The 23459-nt window shown below is 38.1% G+C and overlaps 2 protein-coding genes across 9 annotated transcripts; one reads left to right on the top strand and one right to left on the bottom strand.

Moving 5' to 3' along the window:
• The first annotated feature begins 729 nt into the window (after nucleotides 1-729).
• Nucleotides 730-23422, top strand: OSGEPL1 (O-sialoglycoprotein endopeptidase like 1). Of its 8 annotated transcripts, none has more exons than XM_081939321.1 (10): nucleotides 730-766; nucleotides 7191-7289; nucleotides 9762-9824; nucleotides 10675-10919; nucleotides 12268-12655; nucleotides 14072-14276; nucleotides 15017-15165; nucleotides 16915-17045; nucleotides 20572-20643; nucleotides 21581-23421. In XM_081939321.1, the coding sequence occupies exons 3-10, from the start codon at nucleotides 9810-9812 to the stop codon at nucleotides 21657-21659; spliced, it is 1284 nt and encodes a 427-aa protein (XP_081795447.1). In that variant the 5' UTR covers nucleotides 730-766; nucleotides 7191-7289; nucleotides 9762-9809; the 3' UTR covers nucleotides 21660-23421. The 8 variants fall into 8 exon arrangements, with proteins under 8 accessions (XP_081795447.1, XP_081795446.1, XP_081795451.1 ...); XM_081939320.1 differs by lacking the exon at nucleotides 730-766 and adding an exon at nucleotides 885-1083; XM_081939323.1 differs by lacking the exon at nucleotides 730-766 and adding an exon at nucleotides 1228-1245.
• LOC309385182 (uncharacterized protein) lies at nucleotides 17704-20192 on the bottom strand. The gene is made up of 2 exons (XM_081939328.1): nucleotides 18273-20192; nucleotides 17704-18222 (listed from the first exon to the last, which is right to left on the bottom strand). The coding sequence occupies exon 1, from the start codon at nucleotides 19789-19791 to the stop codon at nucleotides 18718-18720; it is 1074 nt and encodes a 357-aa protein (XP_081795454.1). The 5' UTR covers nucleotides 19792-20192; the 3' UTR covers nucleotides 17704-18222; nucleotides 18273-18717.
• Nucleotides 23423-23459: the final 37 nt, after the last annotated feature.

Raw genomic sequence — 23459 nt, 5'->3', positions numbered from 1 at the left:
ACAGAGATGAGCGCCGCCCCCTAGTCGGAAACGACTAGCATATATATGCAAGGGGAACCTTTACCTTTTTACCTAAGGATTCAAAATCTAACTGGACAGGTTTATATGCTAGATGTTTTCACAGCAGTGCTCATTTGGAGCACTTAATGGTTATGTGGAAAGAAACCATGGGGCAGGGCAGCTTTATGGTTTATAAATCCTGTTATAAACCTTACCTCTATCAACCCAAATGGGTGTCACTTATTGAACAGACCAGTTTAATATATGAAGGTGCTGGAGACTCTAATCAGTTTGGATAACACAATGCATCATAAACCAATCAAGCTCATTTTGCCCTGTTACAGAAATTCAGCACACGTAACAGCTTAGTGAAAATTAAATTAAAATTAAATCACATAAATTTAAAAAAAAACATGTCAATTGGAGAAAGCATGGATCTGTAAGGCATTGGCCCACATGTGAAGATAGCTATAGTATAGAACAGTCTCTGATGCTGCATGTACACCAACCCAGCTGGCCCTTATTGTTGAAAACATTACAATAGCAGACCACTACAGAGTGGAAGGGGAAATCGAAGTTATCGCATCCACAACAAATCTACTTTGTGTGTCTTGGCTCCCCGGCCATTCAAAACAAAACAAAACATGCAAGCGTCGCCTATAATTATGCGTCGAAAACCGACTATGCGTGGAACCTCTCCATAACTGCCCATTATTATTTTTTTGTTATGGCTTCGTTCGAAAAGACGTATCTAATTCCATCAAAGGTAATCGTTAATTTTACTATGCCCTCTTCCTTCTCAAAACAAGCGTCCTATGAAATGCAAGCGATCTACGTTCACCAAACCGGAAATGTAGGGTGTTTGCCACTCTGAACCACCCTCTTTACCCTTGCCGCCTCTTCTGAAGCTGAGAGGTTGGGGGGGGGGGTTTCCATGGCTTGCTTTGTAATTCGATTGGCCCTCGTCCCTCACGTGACCATGGCTTTTCCGAGACTCGGGCCATCTCCCCCTCCGCACATCGCCGGGGCCGAAGGGAAAAAAATTCTTCCGTGGAGGCTGTACAATGGGCGGGTGCCCCAAGGGTGAGGTGATATGCGGCGGGCAGGGGGTGGGGGTGGAAAAGTGCATTCGGCCGAGAAAGCCTTCGGAAACGGAGCAAGTGCTTTTGATGTTAGGGATGCCCCTCTTGCTAATGTAAGCTTCTTCCGTAGAACGCCTCCGGAAAGAAAGCAGCTAACCTGAATGTAGGTTGAAATCCATAAGCCACGTGCTGGAGACTCTGCACTGCACTCTAGCATGTGCTTCCTATCTAGGTGCCTTTTTAAAATTTGTTTTAATAGGATGCAAAATAATTCAATCTCGGATGTGCTTTGCGGGGGAGGGATGGAGGCGTTTCCGAGGCAGCGTTCTTTCCGCGCTTCTTAAATAACAGCTGCTTGAGCGCATTCTCTACCCAGTATCATGCTAATTTCACTGCTTCCCACATAAACGCATCTTGAGATTGAATTGAATTGAATTCGTTGTTGGCCAAGTGTGATTGGACCCACAAGGAATTTGTCTTTGGTGCATATGTTCTCAGTGTACATAAAGAAAAATAAAATAGAATACATTCATCAAGAATCATGAGATACAACACTTAGTAATAGCCATAGGTTACTAATAAGTAATCAAATTATACTAGGAAACAAATGAAACAATATAAATTGTAAAGATACAAGCAGCATGGTTATAGTCATAAGTGGGAAGAGATAGGTATAGGAAAGAGAGAGGTAATAGGAAGGATGAGAAGAAGAATAGTAATACAGTCTTAGTAAATAGTTTGACAGTGTTGTGGGAATTAGTTGTTTAACAGTGATGGCATTCGGGGAAAAACTGTCCTTGTGTCTAGTTGTTCTGGTGTGCAGTGCCCTATAGTGTCATTTTGAGGGTAGAAGTTGAAACAATTTATGTCCAGGATGTGAGGGGTCTGTAGATATTTTCACAGACCTCTTTTTGGCTGTGCAGTGTACAGGTCCTCGAAGGCAGGTTGGTAGCAATTGTTTTTTCTGCAGTTCTAATTATCTGTTGAAGTCTGTGTCTGTCTTGTTTGGTTGCAGAGCCAAACCAGACAGTTATAGAGGTGCAGATGAGAGACTCAGTAATTCCTCTGTAGAAACTGAATCAGCAGCTTTTGGGGCAGTTTCTAAGCTTTCTGAGTTGGCACAGAAAAAAACATTCTTTGTTGTGCTTTAAAACATGTGGTTAAAAAAAGTAGAAATTGTATATACAAGAGAAAAGGGAAACCAAAGCAGAAACAAAAACTAATAATTGTACAAAAAGAACTGAGTGAAGAAAAAAAATATTCAACAGATATCTGAAAGATTGTTAACAGTAAGCTCATAACACATTTCCAGGGTTCACAGTATAGAGGTTGCCAATGAGAAGTGACTGTCATTAGATCAGGCCTTTGAAATGACCATCTTTATTTCATTATGGATTAGTGCACCCCCTGTTGAAGAAGAAAGTGCAATTTACTGCCTAAATTTATTGCCTAAATTAATATCATTCCGTGACTGAAGATAAATAATGTCATTTCCTCATCAGTAATCCTTAACTGTCCCGCAGGATCAATCAAAAATCACCATGCCCTGTAGAATAACAAGATCAGGCATTATGACGTTACAGTGCATGGGCAACACAACGGCTCTACTCTATCTTCTAAGGTTAGGGTTCTTCTAGTTTCAGTGCATACTATTGAACAGAGGTGGATACTCTGCAGAGCACATCAAATGTCCCTTTTCAAAGCACAGAGGCAGCCATATCCTCTAGATAGCTCACTGCTTTCCCAGGTGTGTATGTGGAGTACAAACAAGATTTCCACTGGGACTGTTAGTAAAGTGAAATGGCCGTACATGTTTATGTATCAGGTGATGGCCATAGTAATTACAACAACATTTCCAGAGAATGCAGAAACTTCAGCACTTGAAAGAAGATTCTTCATTCTTATCAAAGGAGCATGATGGCTCATTTGGTTAGGATGCTGGTTTGACAAGCAGCAAACCTGTGTTCAAGACCCAAGTGCTGCTATGGAGTGAGGTAAGCTTCCGTTCTTTGCTCCAGCTGCTGCTGGAGACATGAAAGGAGCTCCCAATTAGGCGTCCTCAAGACAATGGTGACGTCTCCAGTTATTTCAACCTGAAAATGCTCCAGTGCTTCTGAAACAAGTATGATGAGATTCTTATCAACACATTTCTCAGTGAGTGCCTGCCAATGTTATCAATAGTCATCAGGGGGAATAGTTTTATTAGACTTTAGCAATAAGAGTATTTACAAGACTAACCATTTTATTACCCCATGGGTTCTTTTAGAAGAATGTGAACTGAGATCCACAAACACATACGGATTTATTAGTATTTAAGACTTAGACCTAAATTTAGAATATAACTTTGACACTTTGAATGTACACTAATTGACATACATTAAAATGAAATTTCATTGCATACAGCTCTCAAAGGGTCTCCACCTCCAATATACACTACATAAACATGACAGAATAAACAAACAAATAAATACAAAATTATGCATATATTCACATATATGACACCGAGAAACAACACAGTTAGGATGCCATAAGACTGAGATTTCTTATAGCAATCGGACTTACACTTATAGACTCCTCCACAGTGCTTTTCCAGCATTCTCTGAGCGGTTTAAAATGTCAACATATTGTTGCCCCTCCCTCCCCCACACACACAATCTGGGTCCTCATTTTACTGACTATGGAAGGCTGAATTGACCTCAATCCCATGAGGATCAAACTCCAGACTGGGCAGAGTTCGCCTGCAATAGTGCCTTCTAATCACTTGCAACCAGGGTTCCTCCTTATAAGTTATAATTCTGCTACAATTCTTATATGATCTATTATTCTCTTCTGTAAATGAGAAAATGAGCTATTTATTTAAATGTACCTGTATTTTTTAGTTATTGTAGCCCAGAGAATAAGTTGCTTGAACCATTTTCACTTTTCATGTTGCTGTCATATCAGCTGCGGATTATATTAGCCCACTTATATTTATCCAGCTTAAAGAACACCTGACTCCTGAGCAACTCTTACAAATTAAAAAGCCCAGTAGGTATAAAAAGAAATAATAATCCTTGGAAGAACAGTACAGCCAACTATTGAGCCAAATTAGGGATTCCACAACCACCCTATTCCAAGGCCGGGAAGATCAACCATGTTTGTAGTTATTGCCCCACCATTGAGGTAGAAACTGCACAAATATAACTTATTCCAGAAAGCAGGCACTTCAACAGTGAAGGCAGACTTCCTGGGTCCTGAAAGATGACAGTTAATAGGACCCATAGCGCATACACCGTTTGATTGTAACAGGTGGGCTGAAACAGTAGGAGATGAGCAGTCCAACAGAGAACCCAGGTTGCATGAAAGGCTTTGAATTGCGCATTGGAGAGAAAAATTGCCCTTTAAATATTTAAATATAATATTTAAATATTAAAGTAGCTTGAGTGTAAGCTAAGAAGGCAGAAATAAAATTAGATGGGGGAAATATCAGAAAATAAATTGTTTATAGAATGAATAAAAATAATAGAAAGATTAGAAGTTACAGATATAAGGCATTTTTCTTTTATATATGTTTAAATAATATAATGAGGATTACTATTTGATTAATATGATAGAGATTATTAACAATGTTAGCGGGAATTGGATCAATATAAACAATATCTAGTTAAATTTGTTCAGATATAATAGAGAAACGTTTAGATTAAACAAGAAAGATACAGATGAAGATAGAGACAAAGATGAGGAGTTAGGCATTTTTTCTTTATGTATGTTTGAACAATACAATGAGGATTATCTAAATTTGATCAGTTAGAGATTACTAATACTGTTATTAGAAGAGATGATGTTAGGCATTCTCCTTTTATGTATGTTTAAATAATACAATGAGGATTCTATAAATTTGATAAATGTGATAGAGATTATTAACAATGTTAGTGTGAATTGGATGAATAGGAATGATACTTAGCCAAATTTGTTCATATATAATAGAGAAAGGTTTAGAATGAACAAGAAAGACATAGATGAAGGTAGCAATAAAGATGAGGAGTTAGGCATTTCTTGCTTATATATGTTTGAACATTGTAATGAGGATTATTTAAATTTGATAAATGTGATAGATATTACTAATACCATGATTGTGAATTGGATTAATATGAATGATACCCAGAACCAACCCTGTTCACACACAAAATGGATGTCTATTAGAAAGGCTTTGAATTGCACCTGGAGCAAAATACACTATATTGCCAAAAGTATTCGCACACCCATCCAAATAATCAGAATCAGGTGTTCCAATCACTTCCATGGCCATATAAAATCAAGTACCTAGGCATGCAGACTGTTTTTAACAAACATTTGTGAAAGAATGGGTCGCTCTCAGGAGCTCAGTGAATTCCAGCATGGAACTGTGATAGGATGCCACCTGTGCAACAAATCCAGTCGTGAAATTTCCTCGCTCCTAAATATTCCACAGTCAACTGTCGGGTGGATTATAAGAACGTGACTTGAATGTGCAGAAATGGACAAAATGACAATAGAACTAAAAGAAAGAGAAGAATTGGACTTCTCTAAAGTATGGAATAAAATGTACAAGTGGCTAGAATCAGAAGCCAAAACAGGAAATAGAGAATACAAATAGATGGAGATACAAATAATGAATATTACTATAAGTGTTAATATTATGCTTGCTACATCATAGGACAAGGTTATAGTGATAGGAAGGCAATGCAGAAGGGAGAATTATAAAAGCTAAGCCAGAAAGCCGATATTGAAAGCTGTACAATTACTCTATACTGTTACGTATGTTCTGTGTTTTGTCTTGTTTTATTGTGTTTTCTTTTTTCCTTGTTGTGTCGTCTTTACTGTTTTTAAAGATTAAAACATTCAATAAAAATTAATTTAAAAAAAAGAACGTGGAAGTGTTTGGGAACGACAGCAACTCAGCCACGAATTAGTAGGCCATGTAAACTCATCCAACATCAATGTGTGACCTCACATCTGCCCTTCTGGAAGAATGGTCAAAAATTCCCATAAACACACTCCTAAACCTTGTGGACAGCCTTCCCAGAAGAGCTGAAGCTGTTATAGCTGCAAAGGGTGAACTGACTTCATACTGAACCCTATGGATTAGGAATGGGATGTCTCTTATAGTAAGTTCATATGCGAGTAAAGGCAGGTGAGCAAATACTTTTGGCAATATAGTGTATGTTCCTATCACTGCCTGCACTGCATTCTGGCCAACTATAGCTTCTGTATGATTTCAAGGGAAGCCCCATATAGAGCAAGTACAAATATCTCATTGTGAGTGAGCAGGACATGAGTTCTTATCTGAAGGAACTCCTAATCCAAGAAAGCGCTACTAACACACTATCCATATATCCATGGATAGGTAAATATAGCTGATTGGTTTTGTCATAGTTAAATTTGAGTCTGTTCCTAAAGATGAAGAGGAATTTCACCTTTCAATACAATAAGACCCAAAACTAAAGAATGGCTTTACCAGAAGGAAGATCAAAGTTTTGGAATAGATCAGCCAGAACCCAATGGAAATCCGGTTGAATCCAATTGAAAATTTGTGGGCAGAGATGCCCTTGCAATCTGATAATTTGGGATCTTTACAAGGAAGAGCGGGCAAAGATTTAGCTGAGAGGCTCCTACCTAAAAGATTGGACGCTGTCCTAAAATCAAAAGGAACTTCAACAAAGTATTAATTTTGGGTGTGCATCTTTATGCAACCATATTATATGTTTCTTTTTCCCTACAAGCTTTTGATTTGTTTTTAAACTGAATTGTACAGCTTTAAATTCTGAAGTGATTTATTTTGGTCAGATTTTTTTTTTTTACACATTTCAGAAACCTCGAATTTTAGCAAGATGTATAGACTTTCTGTAACCACTGCACGCAAGAGTATTTTCTCTGTAGGATACCAAATATAAGTAGTCCTTGGGTTATGACCATTCATTCAGTGACTTTTCAAAGTTACAACGGTACTGAACAAATGATACTTAACAATGGGTCCTCATAGTTCTGGCCATTGCAGTGATTATGTAATTGTGATCTGGGCACTCAGTTTGCAATTATAATGTTTCACACATTAGTCATGTAATTGTCATTTCCGATGTTTCCCTATAGCTTTTTACAAGGTCATTGAAAAAGCCAGCAGGAAATCAGAAGTTGCTGTCCTCATTTAACAATTGCAGCTGGGGCTGCCAGAATAAACATCACTAACTGGTACGGTCACATGACGTCAGCTTTACGACCAAATTGCTTAGTGACAGTAATTTTGGTCCCAATTGCCATTATAAGCCCAGAACTATATGTACTGTTTAGGTGTAAGACAACTGTTATTTATGTATTAGATTTTTATAATGTGATCTATTTTAATTGCCCATCTCTTTCAGATCCCTTAATTCTGACATTACTTTATAATTAACTAAGGCAGCAAGTATACATAATACTCCTTCTGCCTCCTATTTTTCCCAGAAGAACCTGTAAGATGAGTTGGGCTGAGAGAGAGCGTGAGTGGCCCAAAACTACCCATCCAAATTTCATGTGTAAGGCAGAACTAGAACTCGTAGCCTCCTGTTTTCTAGCCTGGTGCCTTAACCACTAGCTCTCCAGTTAAATTTACATTAATTTGAAACATTGAAATCAGAAAAAAGGAGTTCTTTTATAATGTTTCTTGGGGCATTAGAAACTGTGAAGCATTGCTTAGTATACTTATATATTATTAGTCTATTGTTTTTTCTTTTTTTCTGCACTTATGATTATTTTTCAGGCTTGCAAGGGCAAATAGGTAAATGTTTTAAGAACCTGCTTGCTTACCATTACAGAGGGAAAGTAGCATTATGTTTTGTTTTGTTTAGGATATAGATAAATTTTAAAAACACATGGAACTGGTTTGTTTCCCTCCCTTCTTCCACATCCTCCTTTTTGTTCCACGTACCACATTTAGAGTAAACAGTATGACTCACAGAAAGTAGCTCTTTGAAGTTCATTTGTCACTTGAAAAAAATACAAACAAAAAGAACAATTAACAATATATATTTTAAAAATTGCATTAGTTGGATACATTATCCTAATCCTTTTTTCCTCTTGGTGTGGTAGCTTTTTGTTTACATATATCTCAGTTTTAAGCTATACATTAAACCTTGATTTTCCAGTACACCTACTTCTGGTTACCATTCTGTTCCTGTGCAGAATACATCATCTTGAAAAATATCAAAACTGGTTTTCATACAAATGGTCATTGCTTGTCCAATTCATTTGGAGGATATCAGGTTAAGAAGATTTTGTTGGAAAATGCTGTTAGTTATATAGCTAATAGTGTACACCAGGAGTGGCAAACTCATGGCCCATGGCTGGATACGTCATGCACTGGCCATGTCCACCCACGTTTTAGCGAAGGGGGAAAAAGTTGCAATACATCATGTGATGACAATGTAACGATGCGAGTTTGACACCTCTGGTGTACACTCATAGAAATGGTAATTCAGTGTTTTTTTAAAAGAAAAAAGCAACATATGGACATTAAAACAATTGAATAATGAGATTATGATCTAATTACCTTGTTTAAAACTAGTGAGGACAGGAAGCCTATGCTAAGATTGCTCAGAGTTTGCTCATACTCATTAAAACCATTGCGTTCCTGCCATGAAGAATCAGATATAATATTTCTAGCATGGATAATTCCTGTATTCACATTCAATTCTAATACTGTGTTTACAAATATTAATCTTCCAGTTTTTATGTTCATTATAATTGAAACCTGGCTTTAGTGGGAAACAGTTGTAAAACAAACCAATATTGATTTAAAAAATAATGCATTTGTTATTTCTCATAATTAAAATTAAGGTGCCCTGGGATTTCTGTGTAGTAGTGTGGTCATATGGAACAGAAACAAAATAAGATGGATTTGAACATGTTAAGCCAAAATGTGCTTTGGGATTAGGATATATTTTAAAAGGAATATTAAAGGGTTTTATTTATTTGTTTTGGAAATCTATAAATTGGGTGTCCCAAAGGTGCTTTTTCAAAAGGCAAGTGGACTTTCTTTGTTTTATTTGAAGGCATTTTGCTTCTCATCCAAGAAGCTTCTTCAGTTCTATAATGTCTTCAAGCAAAACAAAGAAAATCCAGTTGCCTTTTGAAAAAAATACCTTCTAGGATAACCATGACCTGGCTGGATGGCTGAGAACCTCCATAGACATATGAATTGGGTGGTGCTTGAAATCTAAATTATGTATACATATGCACCTATTGTGGATATCAAGGTTGGGGAGGCTGTATGACCTTTTTAAAAACTATCTTTCAGGACCATTGAATGTGAAAAGGATATATTGAGACAGTTAAATGGGTGCTGATTTCAAATACAGAATCAGCACAATTCAGTTGCTGGTCTACTGCTGAAATCCCCCCTTGTTGAATTTGCAATGTGTCAAAATCCAATTCTGTAAGCATAATTTTTTACATGACCATCTTAAAGCATAAAGACAATATATATACAATAATTCAGTAATAGTGTAATGGAAGTCACTATTGATTGTAACTGAACCCAAATTACCTGCAGCGGTCTTTGGATTTTCAGGTACTGTTGCGAAAATGAGAAATATGGAATTAAGCTATTTAATTCACTTTAATGGGAAACCACATGAGAAATACTATTTTATGTAGATTTCTTATTTCAAATTTTGTCTATCTTAGGAGACTCTGAAATGCAAAATGTGAATTCATAAAGCCTATTTGAAAACGATGGCTTTGACACAGGTAAAACACTGTATATTGAGTATTTTCAGTTATTTTAAAATGTTTACCTTATTCAGCTGATTTCAATGCTTAGTTTTTACATCTTATTGTAGATAGAAATATTTTCCATATGGATGACAGGTTTTATGTATAGGCTGCACTTCATGAAGGGCAGCCAACCCATTTTTTAAAAAAATTACAGAATTCATTCCAAATGTAAGGTTTACAAAACGGGCAAAGTTTGTATGGATTTTGTGTTATATTATTTGTTGCTGTAACAATAAGGGCTCCAGATATTCAATTCAATTTTTTGCAACACTAGCAATAGCAACCTATATTTACTGTATTTACTAGCAGGAAGAATTATATTCCAATAACAGATTAGCACACTTCTGAATGCAAGGAAATGACAGGAAAATGTTCCACAATTTTGAAGGAAGATACCTTGACTTCTGTTTAATGATTGGATTACAGGTAGTTTTTTACTTACAATCATAAGTGAGCCCAAAATTTATGTTGCTAAGCAAGCTAATTAAGTGAGTTTTGACCTATTTTACAAGATTTTTGTCACAGCTGTTAAGCAAATCACTGCGGTTATTAAATAAATCACATGGTTGTTAAATGACTCCAGCTTCCCCTAATGACTTTGTTTATCAGAGGCTATCTGGCAAGGTTCCATATGTATTTTAGTTCTAAGTTCATTCAAAACATTTAGCATACTATGTGTATGCTATTTATACCTGTTGTGGTATATCAGTCATACCTTCCCTCTAAATCAAAAACAAAAGAACTACTTTGTGATTTCATCATCAGTTTAAAATGTGTAGGAAACTGATTTTAGTAGATATTGTTCTAAAATTCATTTCTATAGTTTCTTTCTAGGGGTCCTTATTTTCTGAAATCTTTAACAGCGCCCAGTTTGGGAAGAACGTTGAAGAGTCCTATATGTTCTTGGAATAATTTAAGAAAGGTCTCCTTTCATGGTGGCAAATCTGTTTCTACTAAAATAGTTCTGGGAATAGAAACCAGCTGTGATGATACAGGAGCTGCTGTGGTGGATGAAACTGGTACCATTTTAGGAGAAGCATTACATTCTCAAACTGAAGTTCATTTAAAGTAAGTAATTCTTATTGTGGGTAAAAATATGTTTCAGTTGCTATAATTTGCCTAACTGTTGCTATTTGTGTGTGACTGTGTACTATATAAATATTGCCATTTTTATGTATTCTTTGCATTTTTTTCTGTTTTGGAAATCTGATCCTACTTTGCTTTAAAATTAGGACTTTGAGCTAGGAGTTTGAATCACTGACGCACTAAAGGCATCTAGAGAAAACATTTTATTACAACTTAATAAAAAACTGTAAAATTTGATTTTATGCTGCTAAAAATTGATTTTTAGAAAAGGAACATTACATGCTTGTAGAATCCTCCTTTGGGAGCAAGGAAGAAGTACAGTTAAGAAAATGAAAACTTACCAGTAAATGGAATATGAACTATTTCATATCATGTTTTATATCTCCATTCATAGATATCTGGAAAATGGCCCGTAGTTCATATTAGCAAATTATGTTAGGTTGCTGTCACCCTGTTTCTAGTTTTCTAGGCCATTCTCTAATGACCGATAATTAATCTCAAGCTTCATTGCTGTTAGGGAAACTATACAGGTAGTCCTCAACTTATGACCACAATTGAGCCCAAAATTTATATTGCTAAGTGAAAAATTAGTTAAGTGGGGTTTGCACCCTTTTATGACCTTTCTTGCCACATTTGTTAAGTAAATCACTGCAGTTGTTAAATTAATAATACAGTTGTTAAATGAATCTGGTTTCCCCATTGACTTTGCTTGTCAGAAGGTCGCAAAAAGGGATCACATGACCCCGAGACAATGAGACCGTCATAAATATGAGTCAGTTGTCAAGCATCCGAATGTAAATCATGTGACCATGGAGATGTTGCAACAGGCATAAGTGTGAAAAATGGTCATAAGACTCTTCCTTCATGGCTGTTGCAACTTTGAACAGTCACTAAATGAATTGTTGTAAGTTGAGGAGTACCTGTACTGGCAGTATTTGTCAGTAGTGTAAAGATAATATTGCAGAATATTAGAGACGGGGGGGGGGGGAGAGGGGAAGGTGACTGGCAGGACATCAATCCTTCTGCACTATTATTAAATGAAGCTGGGTCCTCATTTTTTACCGACCTCGGAAGGATGGAAGGCTGAGTCAACCTTGAGCCTGGTGAGATTTGAACTGCAGAATTGCAGGCAACTGGCAGTCAGCAGAAGTAGCCTACAATACTGCACTCTATGCCAACATATAAAACATGTTGATTTAATTACAATATTATTACATGTAAATTCTTATCAGTAATATATTAAGATGATATAGTATATAATATGATTATGTTATAAAATTATTAAAACCAGGCCTGTAGATTTCACATGGAGATGTGTATTTATAATTAGAACAGGTGGCATTATTCCCCCAGTAGCACAGCAGCTTCACCAAGAAAATATCGCAAGGGTAGTACAACATGCAGTCTCAGCCAGTGGCGTCAACATGGAGGATATCTCAGCTGTTGCAACAACTGTGATGCCAGGACTTGCATTATGCCTTGGAATTGGATTGAAATACAGTTTAGAACTGGTGAAGAAGCATCAGAAACCTTTTATCCCTATTCATCATATGGAAGCACATGCGCTCACTGTCCGACTGACGGATCTCGTCACATTTCCTTTTCTTGTCCTTTTACTCTCTGGGGGTCATTGTATACTGGCAGTAGCACAAGGAGTTTCAGATTTTCTTCTCCTTGGACAAACAAAGGACATCGCGCCAGGGGACATGCTTGACAAGGTGATTCATTTTAATATAGATTATTGACATATCAATATTTTTAAGATGAGATCTTTTGAGTAATAAACTCAAACATCCAAAAGTTGAGTAAGGCTGGTACACTGTCAGGGTGTTTGCAGTGTGACTTCTATTAGGACATAACCCAGGAGCAAAACACAGCACACTGAGACTTAGACATTTAACAGTGGTTTACATACAACATATACAGAAATATACATGGTAGCAAATACCTGACAAGTAATCAATCTTCTTCTTAACTATACGGAGAACTTAGCAATGGATACCAGACACAAGGAGAGAGATACACAAAGAGAGAGAGATACATCCTCTCATGGCTTCCTTTATATAGACAGCTTCTTAAAGCGGCAATACATCTGCTGACTCATCCTCATTTCTGGTCAGCTTTAAACCATCATTACCCTGATGTTTAAAGTGATGAAATTACTCTTCGTGTTCTCAATAATTTCTCACTTCTATAAGATTAAACATTATATTTTGGTGGCAACTTCTAGAGGTTTTCACATTTGGGGGTCCTCTGTATATGTATTGTTTTAAGCAGGTGTAGATTGCCCTTGGCTGCAATTGTTTCCCCAGCATCTTATTTCCACTCACTGATTTCTATTTCACCCTTTTAAAAAGCCCCACTTGAGTTCTGAAGGGAATTGATTTTGTTCCATTTTCTCAATAAACCTCTCCACCTCTAAAACATTCAGAAAACTGGCCGAAAAGCTCCATTTAATCTGGAAATGGCAGGGTAACATAAACCAAAGCCTGCAACGCCCATATAACACACAGGCAAACGGTTTGATTCCATCAGTGGCCTGAGTGATAAAATCGACATAAAACCCACAATACAATCTATCCCAGTGTTGGCGAATCTTTTCAGTACCGAGTGCCAAAACGGGAGCGTGCATGTGTGGCAGCACTGGAAACCAGAAGAAAAGCTCCCTGGCACGCATGTGCACGCCGGGAAGCTGGGCTTCCGATTTCCAGCATGCGTACCAGGGAACTGCTCTTTCAGTTTCTGGTATTCCCATGTGCGTGAAAACCAGCTGGCTGGCGCACACACGCACAGGAACCCAGAAAAACAACTGGCGACTGTTGGCGTGCTCGGAGAGATAGCTCTGCATGTCACTTTCGGCACGCTTGCTATAAGTTCGCCATCACAGATCTATCCATTTTTTTAAAAAAAAATGATTAATTTTATTGACATAAGTCAGCACAGTTCATTTATATATAAACTTATAAAGCATATTCATTTGTGCTGCAACATGAAAATCCACATCACTTATTTTGTCAAAACTACACGTTGGATAAGCTAATAAGAAAGATTGCTTTAAAAAATTAATGTAAACTTGAAATATTCCTTGAGTCTGTTGTACACAGATATATTTTTCTTTTCCTTTTTTTTTAAAGGTAGCTAGAAGTCTTTCCTTACATAATCATCCAGAGTGCTCTGGCATGACTGGTGGGAAAGCAATAGAAACCTTGGCTCAGCAGGGTAACATTCTGCGATACAAATTCACAATCCCCATGCAGCGATACCGTGATTGCACCTTCTCTTTTGGTGGTCTGCAAAGTGAAATCACTAGAAAGATTTCAAAAGAAGAAAAAACAGAAGGTATTTGCCCAAAGAGTCACAAACTGTATGGGTTTCAGTGGTGGGTTCCGGATTGCGTTGCAGCAACCAGTACAGTGCAACGGAGCCGGGCGTCCACCTCATGAACGCATGCAGTGTGCGCGTGCATACTTACCGCCTGTGATGCTCTGTGATGCCTCCGCGACGCTCCAGCTGCTCGGTGGAGCGTTGCACAGGCGTCGTACACTCTGCGCGGAAGCCCCGAAAACCTCAAATACTTGTAAAGAGCGCGGGCGGATGGGGGCCCCTCAGGAGCACCCTAGCAGAATGGTACCTGGTGCTCCCGGCAGGCAACGGTATGCCCGTACCGGGGAGTACCGGTTGTAATGCACCACTGGTGTGTTTTGTTGCATGTCTGCTTTGAAAAAAATCTTAAAGGTAAAGGTTTCCCTTGCACATATTTGCTAGGGGGGCAGTGCTTATCTTCATTTCAAAGCTGAAGAGGCAGCGCTGTCTGAAGATGTCTCCATGGTCATGTGGCCGGCATGACTAAATGCCAAAAGTGCACGGAACACTGTTACCTTCCCACCAAAGGTGGTCCTTATTTTTTCTACGTGCATTTTTACATGCTTTCAAACTGCTAGGTTGGCAGAAACTGGGACAAGTAACGGGAGCTCACTCCGTTAGGTAGCGCTAGGGATACGAACCGCTGAACTGCCGACCTTCTGATTGATAAGCTGAGCGTCTTAGCCACTGATCTTCTCTGATGGTAATTCCTGCAGGCCTTCAGGAAGGGCAACATCTCTCCTGTCTTCCGGACCTTGCCGCGGCAGCCCTGTATACCATGACTGTTCACATTGCTGAGCGAACCCATCGGGCTATTCTCTTTTGCAAAGAGAAAGGAATCATACCCCCAGGGAAAGAAACTTTGGTAAGTTCTGTGTGAAGGTTACACCTTTCATTATCTCAGATTCCAAGACTGACTACTTCTTGTTCGTGGAAAATAGTGAACTGGCCAAGGAACAGACTCCAAGTAACATCAGGATTTGCTACCATGAAGGAAGTAAAATATTTCAGGACTGAACTCTGCTTACAGTTGGGAGAAATTAGTTTGAAGAGGGACTGTGCCCACCTGTTTGGCTGCCAGATATTTCTTAATTGCATCCTGGGCATTATAGCCTTCCTCTCACTGCTCTGCATCCCTTGTTCACCAGCATTTATTGCTCGCACAGGAATATTGATTGAGAATTTTCATTTCTATTTTAGGTTCATTTTGGTATCAGGTATCTTTTTTTAAAAAAAAGCTCCTAATATAGAAAGTACCAGATTCGTTATGATATTTAAAAAAAAACCTTCCAGAGATTTTGTTTAAGAAATAACTTCTTTTCCACATGTTAAAACAAAATGAGCTTAATTCAGATTATCTGTTAGGAAGTTCTTATTTCAGAGGCTTCATTTCTCTTCTGGGGAAAAATTGTTTAATTTAAGCAATAAATCCTAATAAGACATCAGAATTTCATTTTTAATGTGTGCCAGTGTGATCACAGAAAAAAGCAACAATAAAGATTGTCCTACCCTACCCTACCCTACCCTATAGCAATAGAAACATCAATAGCACTTAGACTTATATACCCCTATATAGTGTTTTATAGCCCTCTCTAAGCGGTTTACAGAGTCAGCATATTGCAGCCAACAATCTGGGTCCTCATTTTACCCACCTTGGAAGGGTGGAAAGCTGAGACAACCTTGAGCCTGGTGAGATATGAACTGCCAAATTGCAGGCAGCCGGCAGGCAGCAGAAGTAGCTTGTAATACTGCACTTTAACCACTGCACCACCGTGGCTCATCCTATCCTGTCTTGTCCGGTGCTGTCCTATCCTAATATCCAAAGAATTTTAAACAGTCCAGCCATGGCTAGAGCGTCAAGTAAAGCATGGAGAATCACCCATGTTGTTGTATTGAGACTTTCAGGAGAGATGATAGTTTAAAGCAAAAGCTCATCAATTTTTTATCTGCTCCAAGAGGCTAATGTAATTGTGATTTACAGCTATTTGAAAAGACCATCACTGAACCAAGCATTATTGATTTGTGAAGCTTTGGGTATTTCCATCATCTGGGGTTTGATGAATTAGTACATTTAGCTCCATACTACAGTTATTAAAATACATAAAGTGAAGAGCATTTGGATTCCTCCTCAATAAAACACAACTACCTTCTGTGGAATCATGTATGTTGACAATAGAATTGTTCTTCATTTAAGAAAAAAAATCCAGACACATCTGCATATTTGAAAAGAAATTTAAAAAATTTAATTAGAAAAAGAATACTAATGTCTTGATCTCCAAGGAAATTTTGTAGGACTTTAACAGGACTGGATTAGAAATAGTAGTGTAATCCAAATGCAAGTAAAGGAGAATAGATCTCCGGACAATCCATGCTTCTAAGTAAATAAATAAATGGCTGAATTTTTTACATAATTGCCAAATCTCATAGCAGTTCAGCAGACTTGTCTCTCCAAGAGTATAAGTATTGTGGCAACTGAGTTTCCAACCCTGTGGTAATGAGGATTTACATTACAGCATAAAAGTTTATCTTTTTTCTCTATCATATTTAATTCTGAAAGACATGCACTAATAGACTATTTACTATTATGGGGCTTCTCTTCCAACTTTGTTTTCAGGTAGTTTCAGGAGGTGTCGCAAGTAACCAATATGTCCGTAGATCTCTGCAACGTCTAGCAGATGCTACTAATTTCACATTGGTGTGTCCACCTCCAAGGCTTTGCACTGACAATGGTGTTATGATTGCATGGTAAGGAAATATTTTTTTCACTTTTGAAGGAGATGCATTATTGCAAAATGTTATGATTTATTTCCAAAGCATATGTGCAAGTCATAACAAGTTTTATATGGGCAACATCATATACTCTTTGTGTGTGTGTGTATGTGTGTGTGTGTATATATGTTACTGTGAAAGTCCGAAATCTGGTGAATGTCGACATTCACCGGTAAATGAAAGTCCGAAATCTGGTGAATGTCGACATTCACCGGTGAATGTCGACATTCACATAGTCGCTTGGTGTATGTCCTTATCCTCTCGACACCCTTACCCTAATACCCTTACCCTAATACCTCGGCTCCTCGCTTCCTTTTAAGCGTCTTCTATTCGCGGACTTCTTTTTTTAAAAAACCTGCGATCCTGCGCGGTTAGAACGAGTAGTTTCCAGGACCGCGAATTGAAAAGCAAAAGTAAAGCGTTACGCTGACTCGTTATATATGTCACCGTGAAAGACCGAAATTGGTATGTGTCGACATTCACCGGTGAATGTCGACATTCACCGGTGAATGTCAACATTCACCAACATTCACCGGTGAATGTCGACATTCACCAATTTCGGTCTTTCACGGTGACATATATATAATATGTCTTTGGGGCACAGATAGTCCTTGAGATACAGCTGTAATGGAACTTGCCCATTATGGTCACATGTCATAACAGTGTTGTTATGAAATGTTTCACCAAACAACCCACCCCCCATCCCTGCTCTCTTCAATGAATCATTAAACTAACATGTGGTTTGTTAAGTGGAGTATGTGGTACACTCTGGTTGAGGAGACAGTTGTAAGCCTAGTACAGGCCCAGGCCCACCTGCCCTGGCCCTCCGAAGGCTTCCTACACCCTTGAGATGTCCATGCTTCACTTCTCCCTCTTTGGGTCCTGACAGGTCTTTTCCCACTCCCATCTTAGGCCTAATTCCAACCATACCAGACTAAACATTCTTCTCACTCACCTTTCAATTACCTTTTGAAGAGTTCCAAGGCCTTCCAGAGTGCTGGAATAACTTGCTTCTTTGTGCAGCCGCATGGTAAGATTCTGAAAGTGGCCGCCATTTTTCCCCGCCCACAAAATGGCAGCCGCATTTGGGTGGCTGCCACATGGCTCAGGACAAACTGCTTCATTTTGCTGCCTTAGCGAGCTCTGGACAGTGCTGCAGAAGCTTTCTGCAGCAGTCAAAATCTTCTGCAGCACTGTGCAGACCTGTAAAGCACTTTGTCTGGCAGCTGCCATTTTGCCACAAGAGGGCAGGGCAAAATGGCAGCCACATTTGGATTGCAGCTGTGCAGGCTGAGGACACATGGCCTGCCCTCCTTCCATAAAATGAGATCCAAAGAGCCTCAGAAGGTGAGTATGGTGCATGATGGGATTGTGGAATTCTGGGATGAGGAAGAGGCAGGTACTGAAGCATCCCTGTGATGGGTTTTAAGGGCAAATGACTGCTGGGCTGCTGAAACTAAATATTTGAGATGCATTTCCTATATAGAATTGGTAAATACCTATATTATGCACTAAGGCCTCTCCAGCATCAGAGTTTTCCAGAAAATAAGTGCTGTCTTTTCCTTTTTTGATAAAAAATGTGAAGAAATCAGAGTTTATATTGTAAGAAAGATGCCTCAGGTTCCTTCTTATAGTCAAAATAATTAGATTATCGTATTTTTTGGAGTATAAGATGCACCGGAATATAAGATGCACCAAGGTTTTGAAGAGGCAATTTTTTTAAAAAAGTAGGTAGGTAGATGGAGGGAGAGAGAGGGAGAGAGAAAAAGAGAAATACAGTAGATAGGTAGGGAGAGAGAGAGTAGTTAGGTAGGTAGATAAAGGGAGAGAGAGAGAGTGAAATAGAGATAGAGAAATACAGTAGGTAGGTAGGGAGAGAGAGAGGGTAGGTAGGTAGGTGGGATAGAGGGAGAAATAGAGAGAGAGAAATACAGTAGATAGGTAGGGAGAAAGAGAGTAGATAGGTAGGTAGATGGATAGAGAGAGAGAGGGAGAAATACAGTAGGTAGGTAGATAAAAGGATAGAGAGAGAGAGAAATAGAGAGAAATAGAGAGAAATACAGTAGGTAGGTAGATAAAGGGAGAGAGAGAGAAATAGAGAGAGAGAGAGAAATACAGTAGATAGAGGGAGAGAGAGAGAGAGAAATACAGTAGGTAGGTAGGGAGAGAGAGTAGTTAGGTAGGTGGGTAGGTAAAGGGATAGAGAGAGAGTGAGAAATAGAGATAGATAGAGAAACAGAGTAGGTAGGGAGAGAGTGTGTGTAGGTAGGTAGGTATGTAGAGGGATAGAGAAATAGAAAGAGAGAAATAGAGTAGATAGGTAGGGAGAGAGAGAGTAGATAGGTAGATAGATAGAAGGATAGAGAGAGAGGGAGAAATCCAGTAGGTAGATAAAGGGATAGAGAGAGAGCAATAGAAAGAAAGAGAGAAATACAGTAGGTAGGTAGGGAGAGAGAGAATAGGTAGGTAGATAAAGGGAGAGAGAGAGAGAGAAATAGATATAGAGAAGTACAGTAGGTAGGTAGGGAGAGAGTGTAGGTAGGGAGAGGGATAGAGAGAGAGAAATAGAAAGAGAAAGAGAGAAATATAGTAGATAGGTAGGGAGAGAGAGAGAATAGGTAAGTAGATAGAGGGATATATAGAGAGAGGGAGAAGTACAGTAGGTAGGTAGGGAGTGAGAGAATAGGTAGGTAGGTAGATGTTTCCAGGTGTATTTATCCATGTGCTGGAGAAGGAAATCGCTGACAATCTTCAACACCTAAGACTTTGTTTCTGCTGGCACAGCACTTAATCTATGTAATTCTCATCAATCAGTTAAACAGCTTTCCAAAAGGAAAAAAAAAAGTTTTTGCATTCTGCAAACCTCCCCAAAACGGCTCATTTTTTGCGAAAACGGGCCCGGTTTTTTCAATAAAAGGCATGAATAACCTTGGGGGGGCTTGCAGAGTGCTCCTGGGATGATGGGGAGCCAGAAACGAGCAAAAAACAGCCCATCTTTCATGAAAACAAACCCGCTTTTTGTAAAAAAAAAAAAAAAAAGCCAAATTTTTCATGAAAACGAGCCCGTTTTTTATAAAAGAAAAAAATGCATGCATAGCTTTATGGAGGCTTATAGAGTGCTGCTGGGGGGGGGGGGGCAAAAATGGTCCGTTTTTTTCTTATTTCTGCCTTCCCCAGCCCCCAGGAACTCTCTGAAAGCCTCCATAAGGCTATGCACGGCCATTCTGGTGAAGGGGTGGGGCTTCCTGAGGCAAAAAAATGCTGTATTCGATGTATAAGATGCACCCAGATTTTCAGCCTCTTTTTTGAGGAAAAAGGGTGCGTCTTATACTCCGAAAAATACGGTAACAAGAATAATATCTAATGGAAAATAAGACAGTATGGTTGAAGACTGCCAATAATTTTTTTGTGGCCAGTGTGATAAATCTTTGTATTCATTGTAAGATAACAGAGAAATGAAATAGTTTTACTTATGGTACTTGCATAAATATTTTGTTTATAGGAATGGAATTGAAAAGCTTTCTGCAGGATTAGATATCTTACATAATGTAGAACATTTCAGATATGAACCAAAGTAAGTAGTAAATTATTTCATTGAACTTTTCTTGGTCTGCTTTATGGTCTATATGCTTCTCAAAATTAGAAAAATTGGGATTTAAAAAGATGATATATATTGCATTCTTTAAAAATGTACCTCCAAACCATTCCCCCTTGGAGTCTCCAAGCTATGTTGGAACTCAGCTTCCAGAATTTCTTTAGCCATTGCACATCTACAAAGCATGAGACTGGGGAAGGCTAAGATAATTTGTTTTCCTAACAGAGAAGGCCTGTTAAGGGTTACACATAAATTGCAATCCCTTTCCTTAGTCTAGGTTCTGGTTTGACAGTTTGGTTTGTTTTTCCTTTAGATAGAATGTTCCATATTTGATCCGGAGCATTTGGATGTTATCTAAAAAGCTTGTAATATTAGGAAAACATGCCAAGTTTATTTTTGCATAATTATTGTATATGATTAATAATTATTTGGCATAGAATATGTTCTTCCCTTATCAGATAGATTTTTAAAGACTTACCCTCTGCTAAGATGGGTGGCCGATAGATTTAATAAACTAATAAATAAATCACATTATTTTCCCTACATAATGTTCAAAATTGTAAAGTATTTCTTTTATGAAACTGGTAAAAATAATATAATTATTATTTGAGAAAGAAATGCCTTTAATGGTGTTCAGTGGTACAATAGCGCTAGCCCCAGTTGGTATGTTGAATGACAAAAAGGTATTTGCATAAATTGTAAAGAGAGTTTGTAAATTGTAAAATAGAGAGAGGTGTATGTATTGTTTCAATGTGGTTTATACAATTGTATAAATTACTGCTTTTATAGTAATTTTCATTATATGTGGGAGGGTCTTAGAGAAGCCATATATGCAAATATTTGTAATATATAATTAACTTTACATTCTTGAATTTGTGTTATGTGTTTAATTATAGTGTTTTATGTTTTCATTTAGAGCTCCACTTGGAACTGATATCTCAGAACAAGTAAAAGACGCTTTCATCAAAGTGCCAGCAATAAATCTAGCAGTATGATGTTTGGCATTTTTAAATTATTTGGAACAAAGTGAATGTCATTTTCAAAACGTTTTTAATGGGGACTCCAGTGGTTTAATGGTAACTATTTGCAGAAGTAAAAGGAATGAATGTTATGCATGTTTGGTCCGAATTGAAAATAATACCCTCAAAAAAGAAGGGGGCAGAGGAGTAAGTGCAGTACCCAGCTTCCTCACTTAAGTAATCTTGGTTTGCAAATTTCAGCTGAAATAAATCTTCAATATCCCACTCTTTCACCCAATATAAATGAGCACATGTCAGTTCTTTACATCTGTTTATATATGTATTCAAGTGGATATAACTGCTAGAAGCTACTTTCCAGAAAGTATAGAGCAGGGGTGTCAAACTGGTCAGATACGTCATGCATAGGCCACGCCCACCCCACTCCGCAAAGGGAAAAATGTCACATCACAGCAACATGACGCCGCAAGTTTGACACCTGTGGTGTAGGCCTGACAAAAAAAGTCACTTTGGTTCAATTAGTAACTAATAATTACAGTTGCTTGTAAAATAAGGTTCTCTCTTTATCAAATGGATTGATCTCTATCAATATAAATAAATTATTCTCTCTCTTGGATGAAAATCATTCCAACACACAGAAATATACAAACGTATGCACAAATAAGACAGAGTCTTATTTTCTTTTGACCCCCGAAATAAGTGCTTGTCCTTATTTTTGGGGAGGTCTTATTATTTTGAGGTGCAGGAGGCAACAAGCGTGGTCACCTCATAGCTGCTCCTGTGTTGCAATATTTTCAGGAAGGGCTTATTTTTGTGGGAGGGCTTATTTTAGCACATGCACACAAAAGCCCGATTGGGCTTATTATCCAAGGAGGTCTTATTTTCAGGGAAATAATGTATTTCTTTCTCTTCTTTCAACAAAAACAGCTAAAAGGTAAGGGGCGGGGGGGGGGAGGAGGAAGGAAATAGAATAAAAAGAAGGAATAGCTACAATGGTGAGAAGAGTGAAAATACTGTAGATGTGAGTACAGGTAATCCTTGACTTACAGCCATTTTTGTTTAGTGACCAAAGTTGCAACAGCAGTGACAAAAGTGACTTATGACCGTTTTTCACACTTATGATGGGGCAGCATCCCTGTGGTCACATGATCAAAACTCAGACGCTTGGCAACTGGCACGTATTTATGGCACTTGCAGTGCCTTGGACTCATATGATCATCTTTTGCGACCTTTCGACAAACAAGGTTAATGGGGAAGCCAGATTCACTTAACAACTGTTACTAACTGAACAATGCAGTGATTCACTTAATAAACTGTGGCAAGGAGTGTTGTAAAATGGAGCAAAACTCAATAATTGTCTTGCTTACCAACATACATTTTGGGCTCAACTGTGATCATAGGTTGAGGACTACCTGTAGCAGAAATAACAGGAGAGCAAAGGAAACAATTATGTGAGTTTTAAAAAAAACACATTCATAGGTAAACAACACCCAAGATTTGAAGTTATCCAAGATTTGCAGCAGTACTTTTACAGCCATTTGCCTCATGCAGAGTGCTTGTTTTCTAGAGCGTATCAGTGAATGTACAGTATTAAAAATTCATGTCCCCCCCTTTTTTTTTTTTGCTGCGGTGCTATATTTGAAACAAAGATATCTTTTAATTTACCGTGATTCTTCATATTAGTTGCTGTTCACACATGAAGCCATACCTTATTGCCAGTGTTTTTATGTCTGTCTTCTATATCAATTTCTTGCGGTTGTTTTCTTCCCAATTTGGAATAAATCCATTAAATCCATTATAGATGCAATCATATTTTTA

Source organism: Natrix helvetica (genome assembly GCF_964273705.1).
Source record: "Natrix helvetica genome assembly, chromosome: 1".
Classification (NCBI taxonomy): Eukaryota; Metazoa; Chordata; class Lepidosauria; order Squamata; family Natricidae; genus Natrix; species Natrix helvetica.
The sequence above is the reverse complement of the archived record's forward strand: the minus strand, read 5'-3'. Positions and strand labels throughout refer to the sequence as shown.